At 41.8% G+C, this 20,325-nt stretch overlaps 1 protein-coding gene and 1 long non-coding RNA gene across 2 annotated transcripts in view; one reads left to right on the forward strand and one right to left on the reverse strand.

The window, feature by feature from the left end:
* Positions 1–2,197: 2,197 nt before the first annotated feature.
* On the reverse strand, positions 2,198–9,571 carry LOC121473511. Its single transcript, XR_005983158.1, has 3 exons — positions 9,274–9,571; positions 8,630–8,883; positions 2,198–2,321 (listed from the first exon to the last, which is right to left on the reverse strand). It is a non-coding gene; the product is annotated as an uncharacterized LOC121473511 (long non-coding RNA).
* Positions 9,572–9,774: 203 nt separating this feature from the next.
* Positions 9,775–20,325, forward strand: part of TAF15 (TATA-box binding protein associated factor 15) — a 30,010-nt gene continuing 19,459 nt past the window's right edge. The window contains exons 1-5 of the mRNA XM_041725288.1: positions 9,775–9,886; positions 16,493–16,532; positions 18,622–18,673; positions 18,757–18,841; positions 18,925–19,027. Of these exons, the coding sequence (XP_041581222.1) occupies positions 9,880–9,886; positions 16,493–16,532; positions 18,622–18,673; positions 18,757–18,841; positions 18,925–19,027 (287 nt within the window). The 5' untranslated portion in view covers positions 9,775–9,879. The remainder of the gene's footprint in view (positions 9,887–16,492; positions 16,533–18,621; positions 18,674–18,756; positions 18,842–18,924; positions 19,028–20,325) is intronic.

Consider the following 20,325-nt stretch of genomic DNA (forward strand, 5'->3'; position numbering starts at 1 on the left):
GGAAATAGGCCTCGCCCACCTCCCAGCCGACCAATGAAAAGGGGACACTCCTCCTGGGCGAACCAATTAGAAACAGGCGCATCTGGGGCGCAGGCCAGTGAATAAAAAGTGGCCTTCGCCCCGCCTGCGCCAGGGCCCCGCAGTGGGCCTAGAGTTGTAATGGATCTGTTAGTCCATCCATGCCCCTTCTCCGCCCATGCCCTTGTGCACATCGTGAGGAGCGTCCTTGCCTGGAACGGAGGCCCACAGATGGTGGGCAAGGCCTGGGCCTTCCCCTCAGAGAGCTTTCAGTCTAGCAGGGCAGACTGGAACGAAGGTTCTCAACTAAGGACAGAACTGTGACAGGCTGCAGGTTCAAGCAAAGTCCTGCCCTGAGCTAAGGGAGGAGGGAGATTCTGAAGCTGGTGGGGTAGCGTTTCTAGATTTAGCAAATAAAAATACAGGATGTCCTGTTAAATTTGAGCACCAGATTAATGACAAATAATTATTTATTTATTTATTTATTTTTTTATTTTATTCAAATAATTTTTTAGAATAAGTATGTACTAATGCAACATTTGGGACATACTTAGACTAAAAAATGATTAATTGTTAATATGAAATTCAAGTTTAATTTGGTGGCCTCTATTTTATCTAGCAACCCTAGAGTGTGTGTATATGTCTGTGTGCATGTGTTGTCTGAAGGTTGCATGTGTGATGTGGCATACACTGCCCTTGACCAAGGACTTTTTTTTAGGTTTTTATTTAAATTCAGTTAGTGAACATACAGTGTAATATTACTTTCAGGTATACAGTTAGAGTGATTCAGCACTTCCATATAACACCTGTGCTCATCACAAGTGCACTTCTTAATCCCTACCCCCTATTTCACCCATCCCCCACCTTCCCTCTGATAACCGTTGGTTTTTGTTACCTAGAGTTAAAAGTCTGTTTCTTGGTTTGCTTCTCTTTTTTCCCCTTTGTTTGTTTTGTTTCTTAATTTCTACAAGAGTGAAATCATATAGTATTTGTAGTATTTGTCTTTCTCTGAGTTATTTTGCCTAGCACAGTACTCTCTAGCTCCATCCATGCTATTACAAATGGCAAGATTTCATTCTTTTTTATGGCTGAGTAAAATTCTATTACATATATGTAATAGAATATATATATATATATATATATACACCTATATCTCACATCTTTATCCATTCATCAATTAATGGGCACTTGGGCTGTTTCCATAACTTGACTATTGTGGATAATGTTGCTATAAATATTGGGGTGTGTGTATCCCTTTGACTTGTTATGTTTGTATTCTCTGGGTAAATACCTAGTAGTGTGACTGCTGGATCATAAGGTAGTTCTATTTTTAACTTTTTGAGGAACCTCTGTACTGTTTCCTAGAGTGGCTGCAACAGTTTGCATTCCCACCAACAGTGCAAGAGGGTTCCCCTTTCTCCACATCAATAGGTGGATTTTGAAAGGCTAGATACAACTCTGCTTTAGGGCAGGTAGCTCTGAGGAGCACCAGCTGGCAAGGACACTGTTGGCCAAGCTGGAGTCAAGCCCAGATTTGCCAATTCTCCCTCCAGGCAGAATTTCTCCACCCCTCTCTCCAGCACATCCCAGAGGGTGTCCATTTACGCTGCACTGGGAGGAGAGAGGAAGGCTGGAAGCAGTGCTTCCCTGGAGGGCTGAGTGACTGGAACGATTGAGCCACTCAGAGAGCTGAACCTGCCTTTCTCTGCCTCCCAGGTTAGCAATGGCCCCTGGACCTCAAAAACTAGCCACCATGGTTGTGTTTGAACGTTTACTTCCTCTGTTTTCCTTTTGTGTTCTTGGTTAGATTATTTCATCCAATCCTCACCTGTTCCACTTCATCTGTTTGTGGTCCCTTGGAGATACCATCCAGACTTGGATGTGCAAGAATTTATGCAGAACGCACTCATCCTGGGCTTCAACCATACTTTGGCATAGGATGTCTCAATTTCCCAGGAAGACAGCTTGTTTCCTTGGTTAGAACCTGGGTAAGCAGGAGTTTCAATTCCTTTCTGCCTCAAAAATTACTAAGTCCCAGAGCACCAAATTCTGTGATCTTCTTCAGGAATCCAGGGGCCTATGCAGCTCCACAACTGACTTGCTGTATGTTTTCACTTTCCAGGACACATCCTAAGCCAAATCACTTTGGATGGGGTGGCGTGCCATCTGAGAGGAGCATGGAGAAAGGAAGATGAGAAAGGCAGAGTATTTCATTGGAAGAAGCTCAGTCCACAGCAAGAGCATCGGAAGAATGATGGGGTGGGAGGGAGAATGGTTTTGGATCAATCACATCCAAAACAATCCTGTGAAGACAAGTTCCTGTGTTAATCCAATACCATTATTTCTTCCTCTGGTGGGAGTGGGGGTGGGGATGAGAATGAGGAATTGGAACAAATAATAGTGGTTAATACTCACTGAGAAATTAACACGTGCCATGTATGTGTTATATGCTTTGCATAAATTGTGTCATTGAATCTTTGCAGCTTCCTTATGAGAAAGCTACTATTATAAGCATCCTTATTTTAAAGATGAGGAAATGGAGGCACAGAGATTATATCATTTATCCAAGGTCACAAATCTAGGAACAGAGCCAGGGTTCAAACCCAGATAGTATAACTCCAGATCTTGAGCTCTTTTTTTTTTTTATAGGGATTTATTTAATTCATGAGAGACAGAGAGAGAGGCAGAGACACAGGCAGAGGGAGAAGCAGACTCCATGCAGGGAGCCCCACGTGGGACTCGATTCCAGGTCTCCAGGACCGGCTAACGCAGGTGCCCAACTGCTGAGGCACCCAGGTGTCCCAGACCTTGAGCTCCTAAACGCTATACTGTCTCACCTCAACTCAAAAGATCACTGGATCACCTGCATTGAATCACCTGGAGGCACATAATAAAGATTCAGATTCCTTTTTTTTCTTTTAAGATTTTATTTATTTATTCATGAGAGACACCGAAAGAGAAGAGGCAGAAACAAAGGCAGAGAGAGATGCAGGCTCCCCGCAGGGAGGCCGATGTGGGACTCAATCCCAGGACCCTGGAATCACGACCCAAGTCAAAGGCAGATGCTCAACCATGAAGCCATCCAGGTGTCCCAAGATTCAGATTCCTGAGCTCAATGCCAGACCTACTAAATCACTAAATACTAGATAACAATGATCAAGGAGAAGATGGGGCTAGGTTTTCCAAGGGTCTGGCTCTCTCCTTCCCTCCTTCCCTGTCTTGGCTGAACAAGTTCCTGATCCAGCTAGGCAGGCAATCCTCTCCATTCCTCCTCTTCAGAAAGAGCTGCTTCCCCTCCCTCTCTCTCTGCACTGGGGCTCAGTTCAAATCCACAGTTCCTCCCAATTCTCCCAGAGTGGACAGGATTTCTGTGAGACTCATGCCAGAGCCTGGGCATGTTGCATGCCCAAGGGAGTGGCTGGCAGCTGCCTGGGCCATTCTTTCTTCTCTGACAGAAGGCAGCAGCTGGACAGTGAATTGTCTTCCTGACCAGGACCCCTTGAATCAGGCAGGATGTATGGACCTGGACAAGGCCCTTTCTGGGCCTCAGTTTCTCTCTTATGAGAAACAATTAGCTTTGTCTCTGCCCCTTCCTCCTTCCCAGGAAGTGTGCAGAACACAAAGTAGATTTTATCGGAAGGAATTCTGGGCTTTGGAGAAAAGCACTAACAGAATGACCAAACTCCCCAAATCACAATCATAGGAATTAGAAAAAGAAGGACATGGGATTAGTTTGGGAGTCCTGAAGAGGAAGTGTTCCCCAGAGTTGTAAGGAGGTTAGCTGTGATAATTTGGATTCATTATTGACTATAACCTCCGTGGATTTTTAGCTGTGATTCAATTTTAGAAGTCCTCACTCTTTAGTAACCACTTCTGCCTCTGGAAGAGAAATTTCCTCTCTCTAGCACATATGGATGTGCTCTCGTTAGTCTGGGTCACGTTCACAAGTTTACCTGCCTATCTACCTCCCTGTACCGAAACAAACATGCACATGCTCATAGGGGATTGGAAAAAGCAGTGAGTAGAAAATTTGGAGTGAGACAGACCTGGGTTTGAATCTTAATCTGTTCTTACTTTGTTATCCCTTGCAAGTCTACTAACCTCTCTGAGTTTCTGCCATTTTAAAACAGGACAATAATCCCTGCCTTTTCTGCTACCCCGATTTGCTATAGGGAGCAAACTAGACAATTACTAACTGTCAAATCCTATCAAGTGGTAGATATTGGGTGCATACATGCATGTATTCTTTGCACAGGTTCACGCTGGGATATGCTCATATCCAGATGACATACACAAGCCTGCCCTAGGACAAACACACGAGCACCTCCTTGCCAGGCAATGAGTGCTTTCTGGTTCAGTGCAGCCCCATCTATCCTAATCCTCATCACGATTTTGCAGGATTTTACAGGGCGCAGGGCGACAGCCTCTTCTGGTTTGTTTTTTACACACAGCAGGACCCAGGGGACTTGCAAGGAGCACAATAAAAGCCTAGCCAATCTGGCTCTGTGCCCCACTTCCCTTCCACATAAAGACTGTCTAACTGCCAGGCATCTGGCTTGAAAGGCTGGCCAGGACCTGCTCAGCATCTGCTGCTTTGCTTAAAAGACCTGCTAACAGGAAAGTGTCTGGTTCCTTTCCACCCCAAACAGGAAGTGCCTGCCACTGTCCAGAGGATGGGTCATTTGCAAGGAATCAACTCCTGCCGGTGCAGAGCCTCAGGGAAATCTTCGCAGGAGGCCTGCTCTCTAGGAAGGCTGGAGCAGAGCTCCAGGGACATCTCCTGGGGTAAGGGTGGGAGGGTGGTGATGATGGCTAGGACTGCTTACAGCCTGTGATACCTGGCACAGAGCCGGCTGTCAGTCTTTGAACAATGCTCTGTGAACACTTACTTGGTGCCTTGTGGGAGATGTAGCAAATTCCTACAGAAGGTCTTTGAGGGTGCCTGGGTGGCTCAGGTTAGGATCTCAGGGTCCTGGGATTGAGCCCTACATTAGGCTCCCAGCTTCTCTGGGAGTCTGCTTCTCCCTCTGCCCCTCCCAACTGCTCATGCTTTCTCTCATTCTCAAATAAATAAAATCTTTAAAAAAGGTCTTTGAGCTTGATGAGTTTACAGACAAGTCATACAGGTCATGCCATTTCCCCCCTCATTTATTTATTCATTCGTTAAATACAAGCACTCCCCCGTCCCCACCTTTTAGTGCCTACTGTTGTTGTTGTTGTTGTTGTTTTAATTTTATTTATTTATTCATCAGAGACACAGAGAGGCAGAGACGTAGGCAGAGGGAGGAGCTGACTCCATGCAGGGAGCCTGATGTGGGACTCAATCCCAGGACCGCGGGGTCACACCCTGAGCCAAAGGCAGATGCTCAACCACTGAGCCACCCAGGCGTCCCAGTGCCTACCATTTTCAGGCACTATGTGACACACGCGAAGTTCAGAGGAGAACTAGGCAACCCAACTGGAAAACAAATCAGCATCTGATCAGGTAGCAAGCCTCAAAAGATGTGGTACAACTAAGAGTTCCACAGGATTTCAAAAGAGACAAAAGATCATTGTGGTCTGGTTTTTACTCTGGTGGGAACAATAACCTTTCTGCCCCCTATGGTCCATTCTCAAGACAGCAGCCAGAGCAACGCCAGTAATACAAGTCAGATCCCATCGTGGCTCTGCTTAAGTGGCTCCCTCTCCTGGCTTCCCCTCTCACTCTAAGAAAGTTCACTGTCCTTACAGGGCCCTACAAGGGACTACACCCGTGGTGGAAGGGTTGGGAAGCCAAACAGGAGATGGAAGCAACTCAGAAATTTTTAACAGCAAGAAGACTACCAGCCATAGGCTGGAGTGATGGAGGAAGGGTTGAAGGATTGAGATTACAGGATCCCAGGAGTCAGGGTCACAGATAGAAATGCTCTCTGGAGAAGACAGATGCTGCTTGAGACACTGCTGATGGCAGAGAAGGACGGGGAGACATAACCCAGGCTTCTCCCTTTTTTCACCATCTGATTTTCCACCAAGTTGCCTATTGGCCAATTCTAGCTGGAAGCTACCACCTGAGGGAATCTCTGAAACTGGAAGGTAGCCTGGGGTGGGGTTAGCTCTCCAAGTGAGAACCTGAAGAATGGATCAAGGGCAAACAGGTCCTGTACTAAGACCTTTCCAGGTACAGTCTGCTAAAGCTGATGTGTAAAATGTACCTGCTGTCTTCCCTAACTGTGCAGAGTGAGGCCAGGATAGTGGATGCAGAAGGAGCAGGATCCTGTAGCATGAAGAATGGCTGGGTGAAGATTAAAGTTGGTTCCAGTAATCATTCACAGGCAAAAGCCTGGAAAACAGGAGGGAACAGGACTCAATATGTGAATCAGTTCCTGGTAGAGAAGGCCCTTGGGAAGAAGCCCCAGAGCAATACAGACTTGGGAGGAGTTCTGTGTTTCATGTTTGAGAGACCAGGGATGCTGTAAAAAAGGACCCTGGGCTTGGGTCCAAAGGCCTGGATGCGAGCTCTGCTTCTGTCCCTAATTAGCTGTGTAAACTTGGTAAAGAGATTCACTTCCTGGAGCCCCAGTGTTCTCATCTACAAAACGTGGACAACAGCAATACCTGTTTCATGGAGCTGTCCAGAATATTAAAAGAAATAATGAATATAAAGATCTAAATGTCATTCCTCTGATTAGATTCCCCAGAAGTTCCATATTGTTGCTGTTTTAAGGATTTTATTTATTTATTCATGAGAGATGCAGAGACACAGGCAGACGGAGAAGCAGGCTCCATGCAGAGAGCCCGACATGAGACTCGATCCTGGGACTCCAGAATCACACCCTGGGCTGAAGGCGGCACTAAACCGCTAGACCACCAGGGCTGCCCAGGATTTTATTTTTAAAGTAATCTCTACACCCAACGTGGGGCTTGAGCTCATCACCTGGAGATCGAGAATCACCTGCTCTTTGGATTGAGTCAACCAGGTGCCTCTTTCTATTGTTTTTGATTTAGTATCCAAATTCCTCTGTGAGGCACACAAAGCTCTTCAAGATGTGGCTTCTGTGTACTTCTTTCACTCATCATTTATCACCACTGTCCACTTCTGCAGGTCTACAGACAAACCAGACAGAACCACTTGCAATTCCTGGCACTTTTCTCTCTTGTAGTCTCTGCAAATACAGCCCTTTCTACCCGGAGCATGCTGTTCCTGATATACACCCCTGGCCTAATTCCTGTTCTTTCTTTGAAATTCAGCTTAGGAGGTATCTCCTTCAGGAAGCCTTCCTTAATACCTTGTCCATCCTTCGCGTGGGCTAGGTTCTCTTACTCTGTTTTCGGAGCACCCTCTGCATCTTCCAATTCTAACACATTCAGTGGTTTTTGGAATTAAAGGTTTGTACTGTGGGATGCCTGGGTGGCTCAGCAGTTGAGCGTCTACCCTCGGCTCAGGGCGTGATCCTGGAGTCCCAGGATCGAGTCCCACATTGGGCTTCCTGCATGGAGCCTGCTTCTCCCTCTGCCTCTCTCTGTGTCTCTCATGAATAAATAAATGAAATCTTAAAAAAAAAAAAAAAAAGGTTTGTATTGTCTTTTTTATGAGACTGGAGTTTCTGGAGGACAGGATCATTGTGCTTCCTATTTCTCTACCTCCAGGCCTTCCAAGGCCTGACATCAAGTGGACCTCAGGAGATGGCAGTTGAGTGAAGAATGCATACATGCATGAATGAATGAACTGATGGTACAAACTTAAGGGGACAATGATGAACAATACCTTTTGTATTTCCATCTTAAAAAAAAAAAAACCCAATAGTAAAAAAATAAAATAAAAAAAGAACAATCTAGAAGTTTACCCCAACCCTAACACAATGCTCTCCTGTGATTGCACATGCCCATCATTTCCCCCTCTGGGTTGCCTTCCTCAGTGTACAGGCTGAATGGCTGAATCATTTTTAGTCATGAAGGAATTTTTATTCCTTTAACTTTGCTTGTTTGGACGTATCCAGAGAGCTCTGTGACCCTCGATATCTAAAGTTGAGTGTTCAATTACTGATAGTGTATGATGAGGAGAGATGACCTCATGTCATTTTTCTGACCTGAAGATGTTAATTCTGAACTTACCCCTCTACCTTCACCTCCAGCTTGCTCCTCCTCCTGTTCCCCCCCACAGTGAATGATATCACCATCTGACCACTCATCTAAGTGGGAAACTCGTAATTCACTTCTCACTCTCCCTTAGCTCCTCTCTCCCAAATTGGTCACTAGATCTTGCCCGGTCTACCACAGAATTATCTCAGGGATCTCTCTTCATTTACCTCTATCCCCAAGTTATAACATAATTCCAGGGCACTGTGATCTCTCACCAGAATGATCGCATTGGCCCCCTTGCTTTTTTAGGCATCTCTCATCTCCATTCATTCTTCATACCGCAGGCTGGAAATGCAAATGTGACCTTCCTTTAAAATCCTCTGGCTTCCCAGCGCCCTCAAGATAAAGCACAAAACCTAATGCACTGTATTTTGTAAGGTATGGACTATTTAGCCCTCTACTTTTCTGGCCTCATCTACCATTCTTCCCTGGAGAGTAAACTCCAACCACACAGAATTACTTGTTTTACAACTAGTGTAAAGCGCTTTATTACCCCACTTCACTTGGTCAACTTCTCGCTCTTCTTCTCTGGCTCCATTCACATGTTGCGATGCCCTTGGGGGAAAATGTCCTTTTGTACTCTCTTGAGCTTTCACAGCCTCATTTCATACTCGGGAGCTCCAGCGCCCACCAGGCGAGTGCAGCGTACTGGTTAAACCCACAGGCAAAGGTGTCTGGTTACTGGGATTCGAATTTCACGTTGGCCATTTACTAGTTGTGCGACCTAGGGCAAGTGAGTAATCACGCCTGTAACGTCAGGATAATATTTCATCAGTGTGTTGTGAGAATTAAATGAGATGATGTAAGGTGCCGGCTAATTAGAGCTGGCCATTACGACAGCCCTGAAAACTAAAGCTCGACCTCCCACCCCACCACATTCTCAAGGCTGGGTATGCGCGTGGTTTCGTTTTTGTTTTTATGTATTCATGAGAGAGAGAGAGAGAGAGGGGCAGAGACACAGGCAGAGGGAGAAGCAGGCTCCTCGCAGGGAGCCCCATGAGGGACTCGATCCCGGATCCCAGATCCCAGATCCCAGATCCCAGAACCACGTCCTGGGCCGAAGGCAGACGCTCAACCGCTGAGCACCCAGGCGTCCCTGTGGTTTCGTTTTAATGCGCGCATTTGTTCCAGTCTCACCTTGCAGCCTGTGTTTCACTTGACAAGGTAGTTAGACCGGGAGGCGATCACGACTTTCCCGTCCCCGCGCTCGGCGACACCCAACGCCCCCAGGTGGCTCCAGCTGTCCGCAACCACCGCGGAGCGAGCGAGGGCATACCATTCAGAATTTCAGGGGAAAAGAGGCCTTTTCTAACCGAATAGTCCGTGTTTATAAGGCCTCCCCTCTTTCGCTTCCCAACCTCGAATTCTGTCAGCCGCAATAAAACTCAGAAGTAGGACTGTAACTAGGACGGAGAGAGTAGGCTCGGCTCCCTCCCCCACGCTCCTGGCGGCTTTGGTACTTTCTCTTCTCAATTCCCTCTCAATAATGGTACCGCCCGCGGAGGGGAGAAGAGAGGCAGTTTCTGAAGTCCGCGGCGTTCGGAGGCTGGTGCTCGTACAGAACCACCCCTCGCGCCGTGGCGCGGTGGTACCGTCCTCCGGCCTCTGATTGGCTGCCGAGGCCCCGCAGTCGGGCTCAGCTCGCCGCGCCGCCCTCAGTACAGCTCCGGCCGCCGCGCCGCCTGGCTTTCCTATTCCTTGTTCTCGGCGGGCTCTGGGGGCTCCGCGCTGCGGCCGTTAGTCATGTCGGGTAGGTGACTCCTTCAGCGAGCAGCGGCAGCGGCGAGAAGGGGCCTGGCGGGGTTGGGCAGTCTTCCCGCCCACCTGGGGGCCCCGAGGGAGAGCCTCCGGCCCTGAGGGAGGCTTGGGGTGGGGGGGCGGCCGGGGCCGCCGCCATATTGGACTGAAGGGACGCACGCTCCCAACGCTCTCCGTCTGCAAATCTCGGCGGGAGCGCATCGGGCTCCCTCCTTTTTTTTGACCGTGTCCTTGGAACCTGAGGAGACGTGCAGCTCCCGGGGAGGGTGTGTGAGTTGGTGGGGGGGTGGGGGGGGCGGAGGCCGTCTACGCCATCGCAGGGGCGGGGGGAGCCCGTGATTAGAGCATCCGCCTGAGAGAATCGGTGCTTCTGGTTCTCCGCTCCGCCTCAGATCTTTCAGCGAGGCCTCGGGCCAGCCGTCTCGCCGCCTCGTACCTCAGTTTCCCCATCTGTGAAGTGGAGCTGGGCCTTCCTGACTCACCCATTCATCAGGTGGGGGTCTTGACGCTCTGGGAGCCCTTTCAAAGGACGTTGCCTTGCACGAAATCCTACTTACCGACATTTCCCACTACCGTAAACCACTCGGATTTGAATGGGGGTGTTTGCATATAATTCAGCGTCCTCCTCACCCTCTTCATTTTTCTCCCCTTCCTCCAGTTGTTTATCTCCCACAAGAGCCTGAAAGTGAGCTTTTTCTATTCTGGATAGACTTCTGTAGGTACATGTGGCGTTCACCTTAAAGCATGCAGGCCAGAGGAAAGGCAGTCTTACACGAAAGGCAGTGATCTCTTCAGGGCAGTCAGTTCAGATCCTGCTAAACTCGAATACAAAGTCTGGAACACGAATGCTCTCTAGATTTAGCTGCCCTCGTTAACCGCACAAGATCCTCTGTTGTGGGCACCTCACAGGCTGCAGAGATCCAGCTATTCACTTGCTAGAAAACATCATGATAGGTCACGTTTTACGTGGAAAAGCAGAACGTTTCCTTGAAGCCCTACGATCGGGATGAAAGTGACTGCTGGCACAGTCTTACATTTTTTAAGGGAGGACCTGTTGGTATTAAAACAAAAAACCACAACCAAACAATCCCCGCTTCTCCTGCCCCCTGCAGATCCAGTCTTGTAGAAGGTTGGAAGTGATGTGACAAAAAGCAAGTATCAGGCTGAGATGAGGCCAGTTAACAAGACTGGCTGGACAGGAGAATAATAAACATTCCTTAGAGTAACATTAATGTTAAGCCTGAATATTGAGCTTTTGTGGAAGGGGGCACTTAGCTGATGGAAGAGGCTGTTAACTGCACAGGATTTCTCTCTTCTTTCAGCATTTAATCCTTGCACAAAGAAAAAAGTAGACATTGGTACATCTTTTACTGGGTGCATAATTTGTAATGAAGTCTGATAAAGCTCCACAGAAGTATCTAGAAGTATGTCCTTAGGCAGTGTGTGACCCATCCCATGGTTTGGAAAGAAAATAAAAAGATTGTCCTACCCTCATGGGGAAATTTATCGTTTTAATGGACATTAAAAACTATTGGTGTGTCTTGATTTTGAACATTTTTATTGGTGTAAAACAATGGCTGTTTTTATAAGACTGCGTAGCTTTTATGGAAGATTAAATTTTAGAGGTTACCATCTGCAAAATTCAGGATTATCAGTGTGTCATATTAGAGTGTAAGCTGGTTTATCCATTAGTAGTGACCTTCAAAGTACCAAGACACTAGATACTTGTCACTTTGTAAGTTAAGTTTTTTAAATAACAAGATTGGCTTTCACATGTAAAAAGAACATTATAATAATTGATTGTTTCTAAATGAAGTCCATTAAAGTGAGAATCTTTAAGTTCTACTTAGTGTTATATACTGTTTATACATTTTGTGAAACATGTATGAAAATACTTCTGACTTTATAAAAAAGAAGTACGCTTTTGACTTGTTTTTTTTGGCGAATGTTTCAGTTAATAAATGTTATAGTAAACTCCCCATAAATAGCTAATTGCATTAAGTTTAGTTAATCCTTTAAACATTTTCAGGCTCAACCACTCCAGATGCCTGACAGAGAAAACTTATAAGGTTAATAAAATATAAGTGCTTACATAGTCCATAAATAAGTAAAAATTGTAAATATTGTCAGATTATCAGACATTCAAATATTGTTTACTAATGTGAACTATTCGACACCTTCAAGTTAGAATCAAATTTAATATCAGTTATACATACAAAAATTAACAAAATTTTGATACTTCTCATTTTGGCAATATGGCAGACCAAAATAAATCGAAAATCCTCTATCTACGAACACCAGAAGTGGAAGAATTTACAAAAAAGAAAGGGCAAGACCTAACTGCCAGAAATGAAGTAGAAGCCAGCCAGCTTAGAGCTAGCTTGACAGTTGCTCTGAAAAGGAGGGTGTAGGTCCCATCATTTAAAGACTTGGGTAAGGGGCAGAGGGAGAGGGAGAAGCAGGCCCCCAGCTGAGCTGGGAGCCTGATTTGGTGCCATTCCCAGGACTCCATGATCATGACTTGAGCTAAAGGCAGACACTTAACCAACTGAGCCACCTAGGTGCCCTGAGACTTTATCATCCAAGTAACTAAGGATAGATGAAACCTTGAGACTGTTAGAGTCAGGTAATGGGAACTGAGACCTTACCTAAACCTAGATGTTTGAAAGACTGTCTTTAGTGAAAGAATAAACTAGAAAAAAAACCTTTGTATCAGCATAACGGATAATAAGGAACCTTGGGCCCTGAGTGAAAAAATTCTTTTCCTGAGAATTTGTAACCTGGGAACTGTGCTTCATACAATTTGGGTGTATATTTAGGCTAGTTATGGGAGTCCAGGAAGACTTAAGCCAAGAAATTAACAAAAATTGGTTCTGGGCTGGTAATAACCTTGGGGCACCTGGTAGAAACAAATGAAAAACCTTTTCTGGAGGAAATTTCACAGCCTAGGTCACAGGACTTTTCTAGGAAAAATAAGATTCACAAAAGATTCAGATTAAAGAATTATAGAACTCAGAAACAGTTCACCAAAATGAGAGTTTGAGACAAACGAGGTTAGAACCCCTAGCAGGTAATATGAAAGCAAATCTATGTTTGAAATTGTTAAAAACCTAACAGAAGGAGTTAACCCTAAGACCAAGATATGAAGAAAGGCCATGTAGATTTAAAAAGAACCAAGTAGGGATGCCTGGGTGGCTCAGTGGTTGAGCATCTGCCTTGGGCTCAGAGTGTGATCCTGGAGTTCCGGGATCGAGTCCCACTTCGGGCTCCTGTGAGGAGCCTGCTTCTGTCTCTGCCTATGTCTCTGCCTCTCTGTGTGTGTGTTTCTCATGAATAAATAAATAAAAATCTTAAAAAAAAAAAATAAAAAGAACCAAGTATATCTACTAGAAGTAGAAACTGTGGTTAAGTTGAATTGCAGACCTAGCAGAAGAAATTAGTGAAGTAGAAGACAATTACCCACAATCCAATTCAGGAGATAAAAAACAAGATTAAGAAACAGGTTAAGAAGCGACGTCATACATTTAATATGTGTATAATATATCTCCTAAGAAAATAGGAATCAATATTAGAGTTGAGAATTCTCTAAGATTGATGAGTATTTTGAATCAATAAGTAGTTTCAAATGTGAGACATTACAAATCAGTTAATACCTAGATACGTTGATGTGAAGCTTTAGATTATGAAATACCAATTGCCTACCAGAGGAAGATTGGTAGACTTTAAAGTTCTAAGAAACTGGAAAATAATGAAATGATCCCAAGTCTAAAGACTAAGAATACCACTTTCAGGCCTTTGCCAAAGGAGCTAAAGAAAAATTGAATCCAGAAAGGAGAACTAGCATGCAAAAAACAATAGAAGCAAACACGGTAAATAAAAAGCAAGTATTAACAGAATGGAACATTGAAGTTAAGGTGATTACATTTGGAAGTTAAAAAATGGAAGCAAAATAACATGTGAAGGCTGTGGTTGCCATTGTAGTATTGTGATTAATTCTAGTGAAGGTTGAAGATCATTTTGAATTTTGTCAAGAGTGCACGTTAAAAATTGAACATATTAAATTATGAGTGATAACATTAAAGAAAATTGAATGTTTAACTTCCAAAGCAATAGGGGAAAAACAGTAAAGAAAATCTAGGAGACAGGAAAGGAGTTACAAGGAAAAAGAAAACCCTAGTAAGTAAAATCTAATATATAGGCATGTAAGAAGAAATAAAAAGTAGTAGTAAAAAATGTGAAAATGCCAGTTGAAAGTTTCACAATGGGAAAAAAATGATCTGTATATTGTTCAGAAATGATATACCTAAAACAAGAATAAGAAATGTTGGAAATAAAGAAATAGAAGATTAACCAGGCAAACACCAACCAAAAGCAAGATTATTTAGTTATATTAACAGTCAAAATAAATTTGGGACATTTTTAATCATAATGTAATGTTAAAAGGATATTCATCACAAGTTTATAAATCTGTACTTTCATCTGCGTGACAGTATAGCCTCAAAATACAGAAAGCAAAAAAAAATAGAATTGACAAGTCTATGGCCAAATGGAGGTTTTTTTTTAGTATACCTTTCTGTGTCGTTAATAGGTTAAGTGGACCGAATGTTATTAGTATGAAATAACCAACAAGTATCTAGACTTAACAGTATTTACTCAACATTTAGGAAATACACAGTTCTTTTCAAGCACATTAAGGGCATTTATGCAAGTAAAATCTTTACCAAGGGGGAAAAGCAAAAAAGAGCAAATCCTAATAAGTACCAGGAACAATAGAGAAAATATCTTTTCTGGCTGCAATAACTGGAAGACAAAAACAGAATCAAAACCCTATACACTTGGAAATGAAAGCATTTCTAAATCATGGATTCAGACACAAGGTTCATTAAGAGCAGTAGTTTGAAATACTGTTAATAATATTTACAAACTCATTTTCTTTGATGAATATAAGACCTCTGTATTTCCTCACTATTTATACTAAGGGCCGTACTTACTAGTCAATATATATATTTTCTGGAGTTTTAAAGTCAGCCAACTAAAGTCATATAAAAAATTATAAAATTTCAGAGGACCAAGGTGACTGGGTTAAAATTAACTCTCATACTTCCTGGATTTGAGCCAGGGTTACATGACCTATATATGCTGTGTACTTATATAATTTTGCTTGAGTGAAAGGGAAATAAACAGATCTTGGACTCCACTCTCATTGGGAGAACCCCCCATCTATGCCTTGTGATGTAATTGAAGCCAAAGCTGCTTTTATCCCCAGGGTACCTTAAGTTTTACACATACACCCCATCTTGCCCTTCATAATCCTTTTTAGTTTCTGATTTGGTTGGAGCTAATTGCCTTTCTCATTTGGTGGATGTATCTAATCTCTGGTCCAATTAGATTCTGAGTGCTTTTCATAGTGTATTTGGTTAATTAGCTATGAATCAATCCGTGGTCATTTTATTATGGGTATGGCAGTGGTGCATAATTTTTCATCTCAGCCTTAAGTCCTTTACATTCATAGAAGGAAGTAGTTTGTCAGGATTTCATTCAATATTCTTATAATTAAGGATTTAGAAGAATAATTTTGTTGAATCTGATTGTATATTTCTGCTACTGATGAGTGGCAAATTTGTTGTCCTTTATTTCTACTGCCAGTGGCAATGTTTTCATATTGTAGCTTTATGTGAATTGAATGAAGATGTCACTCATTTGATTTCTGGTGGGTTTTCAGAACTGTTTGACAGCAAATGATTTTGTTTCATGTTGGATGAGATTGGCCCTAATGGTCAGTAGTTTCAGTTTCAGATGGAGTTATTTTTTGCAGTTGTAAGAATGTTTCATATAATATTACTTTTATTCATTACTAATAAGCTTAGGTCATTCGTTTGACAGTAGAAACGTAAAGGACAGAGCCTCTTCAAAAGTTTTGGATATACCTGACATTTTGAGTTATTGAGAAAAGCTCATGGTTAAAAAAAGTTTTTTTGACATTATTTAATTAAGTCTTATATTCCTCGGTAGCTTTTATTGCTGGAAAGGAAGCGCGAAGCAGGTATTGCTGAGTTGGTGTACCGGTTGGTCAAGTCCTTGGAAGCTTGGTAAAGTTTGGGCTAAACAACTAACTTAGCTGCTTTTACCAAAGTTCAGAGATCTATTAGTTGCTGCTGGCAGCCAAACCAGTCCATTATAGGGGAATGAAGTCTGTTGGGCTGCTGAGGATTCACAAGTCAATGTAATCCTGGGGATTTATCTTGTCAGAGTGTAGCCCACCCCAACCCACCCCCCACCCCCCGTTTTTTGGTCTTGATTAGTTTCAGTAGATGTCTTTTTGTATATACAGGTAGCTTGAGTTGAGCTTTTGTTAAAAAAGGATGAATTTTTCTTTGATGGTTATATATTTGTTCACTTGGTTCTTGTGACCATCAGGACACATTTAATAGAGTGCTCTTTTTCAAAGATATAGTTACTGTAAACACAGTAATTTTAACTAGTTTTCTTCTTGTTTCTACTACAATTTCTTACCACATTTCATCTATAAAAGCTAAAGTCAGCCTTTGAGGGAAGCATAATTTTAAATAAGATTTAAAATTCTTTTTATGTGTTTTAGATTCTGGAACTTACGGTCAGTCTGGGGGTGACCAGCAAAGGTAAAGTATACACATTTTAATAATACTATGTAAGAGTAGAACTGAGGGGAAAAAAGATATGTTCTTTTTTTTTTTTTTTTAAAGATTTATTTATTTATTCATTCAGAGACAGCAGAGAGAGAGGCAGAGACACAGGCAGAGGGAGAAGCAGGCTCCATGCAGGAAGCCCGATGTGGGACTCGATCCTGGGTTTCCAGGATCACACCCCGGGCTGCAGGCGGCATTAAACCACTGTGCCACCGGGGCTGCCCGAAAAAAGATATGTTTAGTCAAGCATTCCTTTTGAGATTTGGTATCTGGATTTCTTAGAGTTAAATGTTAGCTTGTCAAGGGGGAAAGGCCTATGTACATATGTACTAAAACATTTTTTCCTTTTTAAAAAAGCCACTTGAATCTGTAAATACAGGGGCCCCCTAGAGATTAAAACAAATCTCATAGGTATTTTATAGTATGTTTTCTTCAGGAAATTTTTAAAATGAAACTATTAAAAAGATTTATTTTTTATTTATTTATTTTTTTAAAAGAATATTTATTTATTTATTTATGATAGTCACAGAGAGAGAGAGAGAGGCAGAGACACAGGCAGAGGGAGAAGCAGGCTCCATGCACCGGGAGCCCGATGTGAGATTCGATCCCGGGTCTCCAGGATCGCGCCCTGGGCCAAAGGCAAGCGCCGAACCACTGCGCCACCCAGGGATCCCTATTAAAAAGATTTAAACAATTGAACTATATAACAGGTTCTTTGAGAAAGCATTTCAGGTTATTTTTTTTTAAAGATTTTATTTATTTATTTATTTATTTACTTATTTATTTGACAGAGAGGGAGAGCACAAGCAGGAGGAGTGGCAGGGAGAGGGAGAAGCGGCTTCCTGTGGAGCAGAGAGCCCAATGTGGCACTTGATCCCAGGACTCTGAGATTATGACCTGAGCAGAAGGCAGATGCTTAATCATCTGAGCCACCCAGGCGCCCCAGCATTTCAGTTTTTGATTGTATATAATATGTTATTTATTTTTCAGAGCAGATTTTCTTTAAGCACTATAATAGAAATGTTGAGCATTTTAAAAGGACTCCTTGCCATGCTTAAAATAAAAAGTCTGTTTTTATGTGACTATATGCATGCAGTGGGTTCTTTTACTTGCCAGAAACACAGCCTTCAAGTTACACTATAAATGTTTTTGCATCTCAATGTGAGATATTCAGAATAGCATCTCAGGTGTCTTCTGTCCTCAAGTTTTGATATTCATAAGAACAAAACTGGTTTGACTTACTTTTCTGTTCTCTTAGAGTAGTGCTAACCTCATAATAGGCAACTAGCAAATGTTTATTCAGTGAAATATATTTTATAAAGCTAAATTCTGTTAGCACTTTATAGCTCTAGATTGATAAAAAGGTTTTTTTTTTTTTTTTGCAAATATTTAGGCGGGAGGGGCATATTTTGAGAAAGTTTGTTTCTGACTTGTTAGGATTTACATGCTGTAAAATTAAAGTTCAAATCTGAGGAAGGTAAACTGATTCAGTCAACAAACTATATGCCAGACTGGGTTAGGACACTGGAGATACAATATAATTTCATTCTGTGATAGTACTCTGAAGGAAGATATACATGCTTTTAATTACTGAGGCAGGAATTGGACTTTTAATGCCTATAGTGCCTTTTCTAGGAATTGAAAGGTAGATTTAAGATGGTGGGAAGAAATTAATCTGTGAAAACATAGCTAATTTGATTAAAGTGTTAACTTAAAAAGTTATTTTTCTGTCTCAGATTTTTATTATGGGTCTTGCTTCCATGTAATCACTCCCCACACCCAAGTATAATTCTCTTGAGATTTTCTAGTTCTAACCTAGTTACATTTGTGAAAGATTGTCAAAGCTAAACTTTAGGTGCTTGTTTGGTATTCAAGAGTCTGGGAGTGACTTCATTTATGTCTTAACAGTCTGGTCATCACCTTTCAATTTAGACTCTAAAAGACAGACATATTGGCCATTGCTTAGAGGAGAAGCTTGTGCAGAGTTGAAAATGAAGATAGGGTTTTTTTTTAAGCTTTTAAGTTCTAGCATATCTCTTTCAAGTACATTTTTCTTTTACAGTTATTCTTCCTATGGAAATCAAGGCAGCCAAGGTTATGGACAAGCACCACAAGTAGGTTAAAATATAAATTGTGCTTTTTTAAATAGTAATTTTAACTAAGTAGAGAATGAAACTTTTATTTACCTAAATTTCAGAGCTATTCTGGCTATGGACAAACTACTGATTCCTCATATGGACAGAACTATGGCGGCTACTCCAGCTATGGACAAAGCCAATCAGGTTCGACTGGTTTGTTAAATTTGCTTTTTTAGAAATTAAAAAATCAGAACATTTACTAAATGGTATATCTTTCCAATCTTTAGGTTATTCACAATCCTACAGTGGTTATGAGAACCAAAAGCAGAGCTCATATGGCCAGCCGTCTTACAATAACCAGGGACAGCAAAACACGGAATCATCAGGAGGGTAAGGAAACAGTAAAAGCACTGAGATTGTATTGGGCAGTGGAAATAACACTTTGGGTATTAAATAGACTTCACCATCAAACTCCTAGCTTTGCACATTTTTTCCAGAAAAGTTTTGAAGTATGAATTTCATAGTTTTGTGTTATGAAGAATGTGGAAATTGTCAGCATTGTGGTTTGATTCTTATGAAATGTGTTATTTGTAAAATTACTGTTTAGCTGTATATGAATGCATATGGTTTAAATGTTAAAAAAATTTTGGATTTCTGCTTTATATCTGAGATTAAATAAAAACCTAGGTATACAAGGAGACTTGTCAATGCTTTTATTTCCATTTTATTTTTTTTAGCCATTTTAATGTATTACCTTTTCAGAGACAAAAAAATCAAAAAGTGCTAAAACCTGTCCACACATTTCAGATACTCCAAATATGCTTTCTGTGTTAGTATAGGTAGGTGAATATTTACTAATAAGTGTACAGGTTTTATGATTTTCTTTTCTTAATTTTTGTTTTCATTTTATAGTTTTTTTAAAGTTTTAGATATGAGGAGCTTGTTCTTTCTTAAAAATTTTTTTTTGAAAGATTTTTATTTATTCATGAGAGATACAGAGAGAGGCAGAGACATAGGCAGAGAGAGAAGCAGGCTCCATGCAGGGAGCCTGATGTAGGACTTGACCCTGGAACCCCAGGATCATGCCCTGGGCCAAAGGCAGGTGCTTAACCACTGAGCCACCCAGGCATCCCTTTTTAAGAAATTTTTTAATTAGTTTTTTAAAATTGTGCTTTGTATTTTGTGAAATGCTTTTGCATTCTGTGATTTAATTGATACTTGACCACTATGAGAGTGTGTCAGTAATTATCCCCATTTTGTAGAGGTTAAAGTTAAGATTATGTATTTTATTAAGTTACATAGCTAAAAAATTATGCAAAAACTGAGGTCATAAGTTATTCTCTCTGCAGTGAAAAAAATTATTCTAAGTGAAATCAGTTAAATAAAAGCATTGGGGAAAGATTTATGAGATCATGTCAGTCTTACAGATACGAGAGTGTTTTGAAAAGTAGAGTGTGGAGTACAAATGTAGGGAATAATTCTCAGCATGTTATGTCAAAACAACTCTTTAAGTCCTGTTGGTTAGTTTTAAATTTAGGAGAGTCCTTTTATAAGGATGTGTTTTTGGAAGCATGACATGTTAAGTGCGGACCAAAGAGAAGTTTTAGATTTGGTTTGACAACCATTTTATTTTTTTAATTTTAAGTTTTTATTATTTATTTTTACATTTTTTAAAAATTTGAGAGACA

Source organism: Vulpes lagopus, chromosome 12 (genome assembly GCF_018345385.1).
Source record: "Vulpes lagopus strain Blue_001 chromosome 12, ASM1834538v1, whole genome shotgun sequence".
Classification (NCBI taxonomy): domain Eukaryota; kingdom Metazoa; phylum Chordata; class Mammalia; order Carnivora; family Canidae; genus Vulpes; species Vulpes lagopus.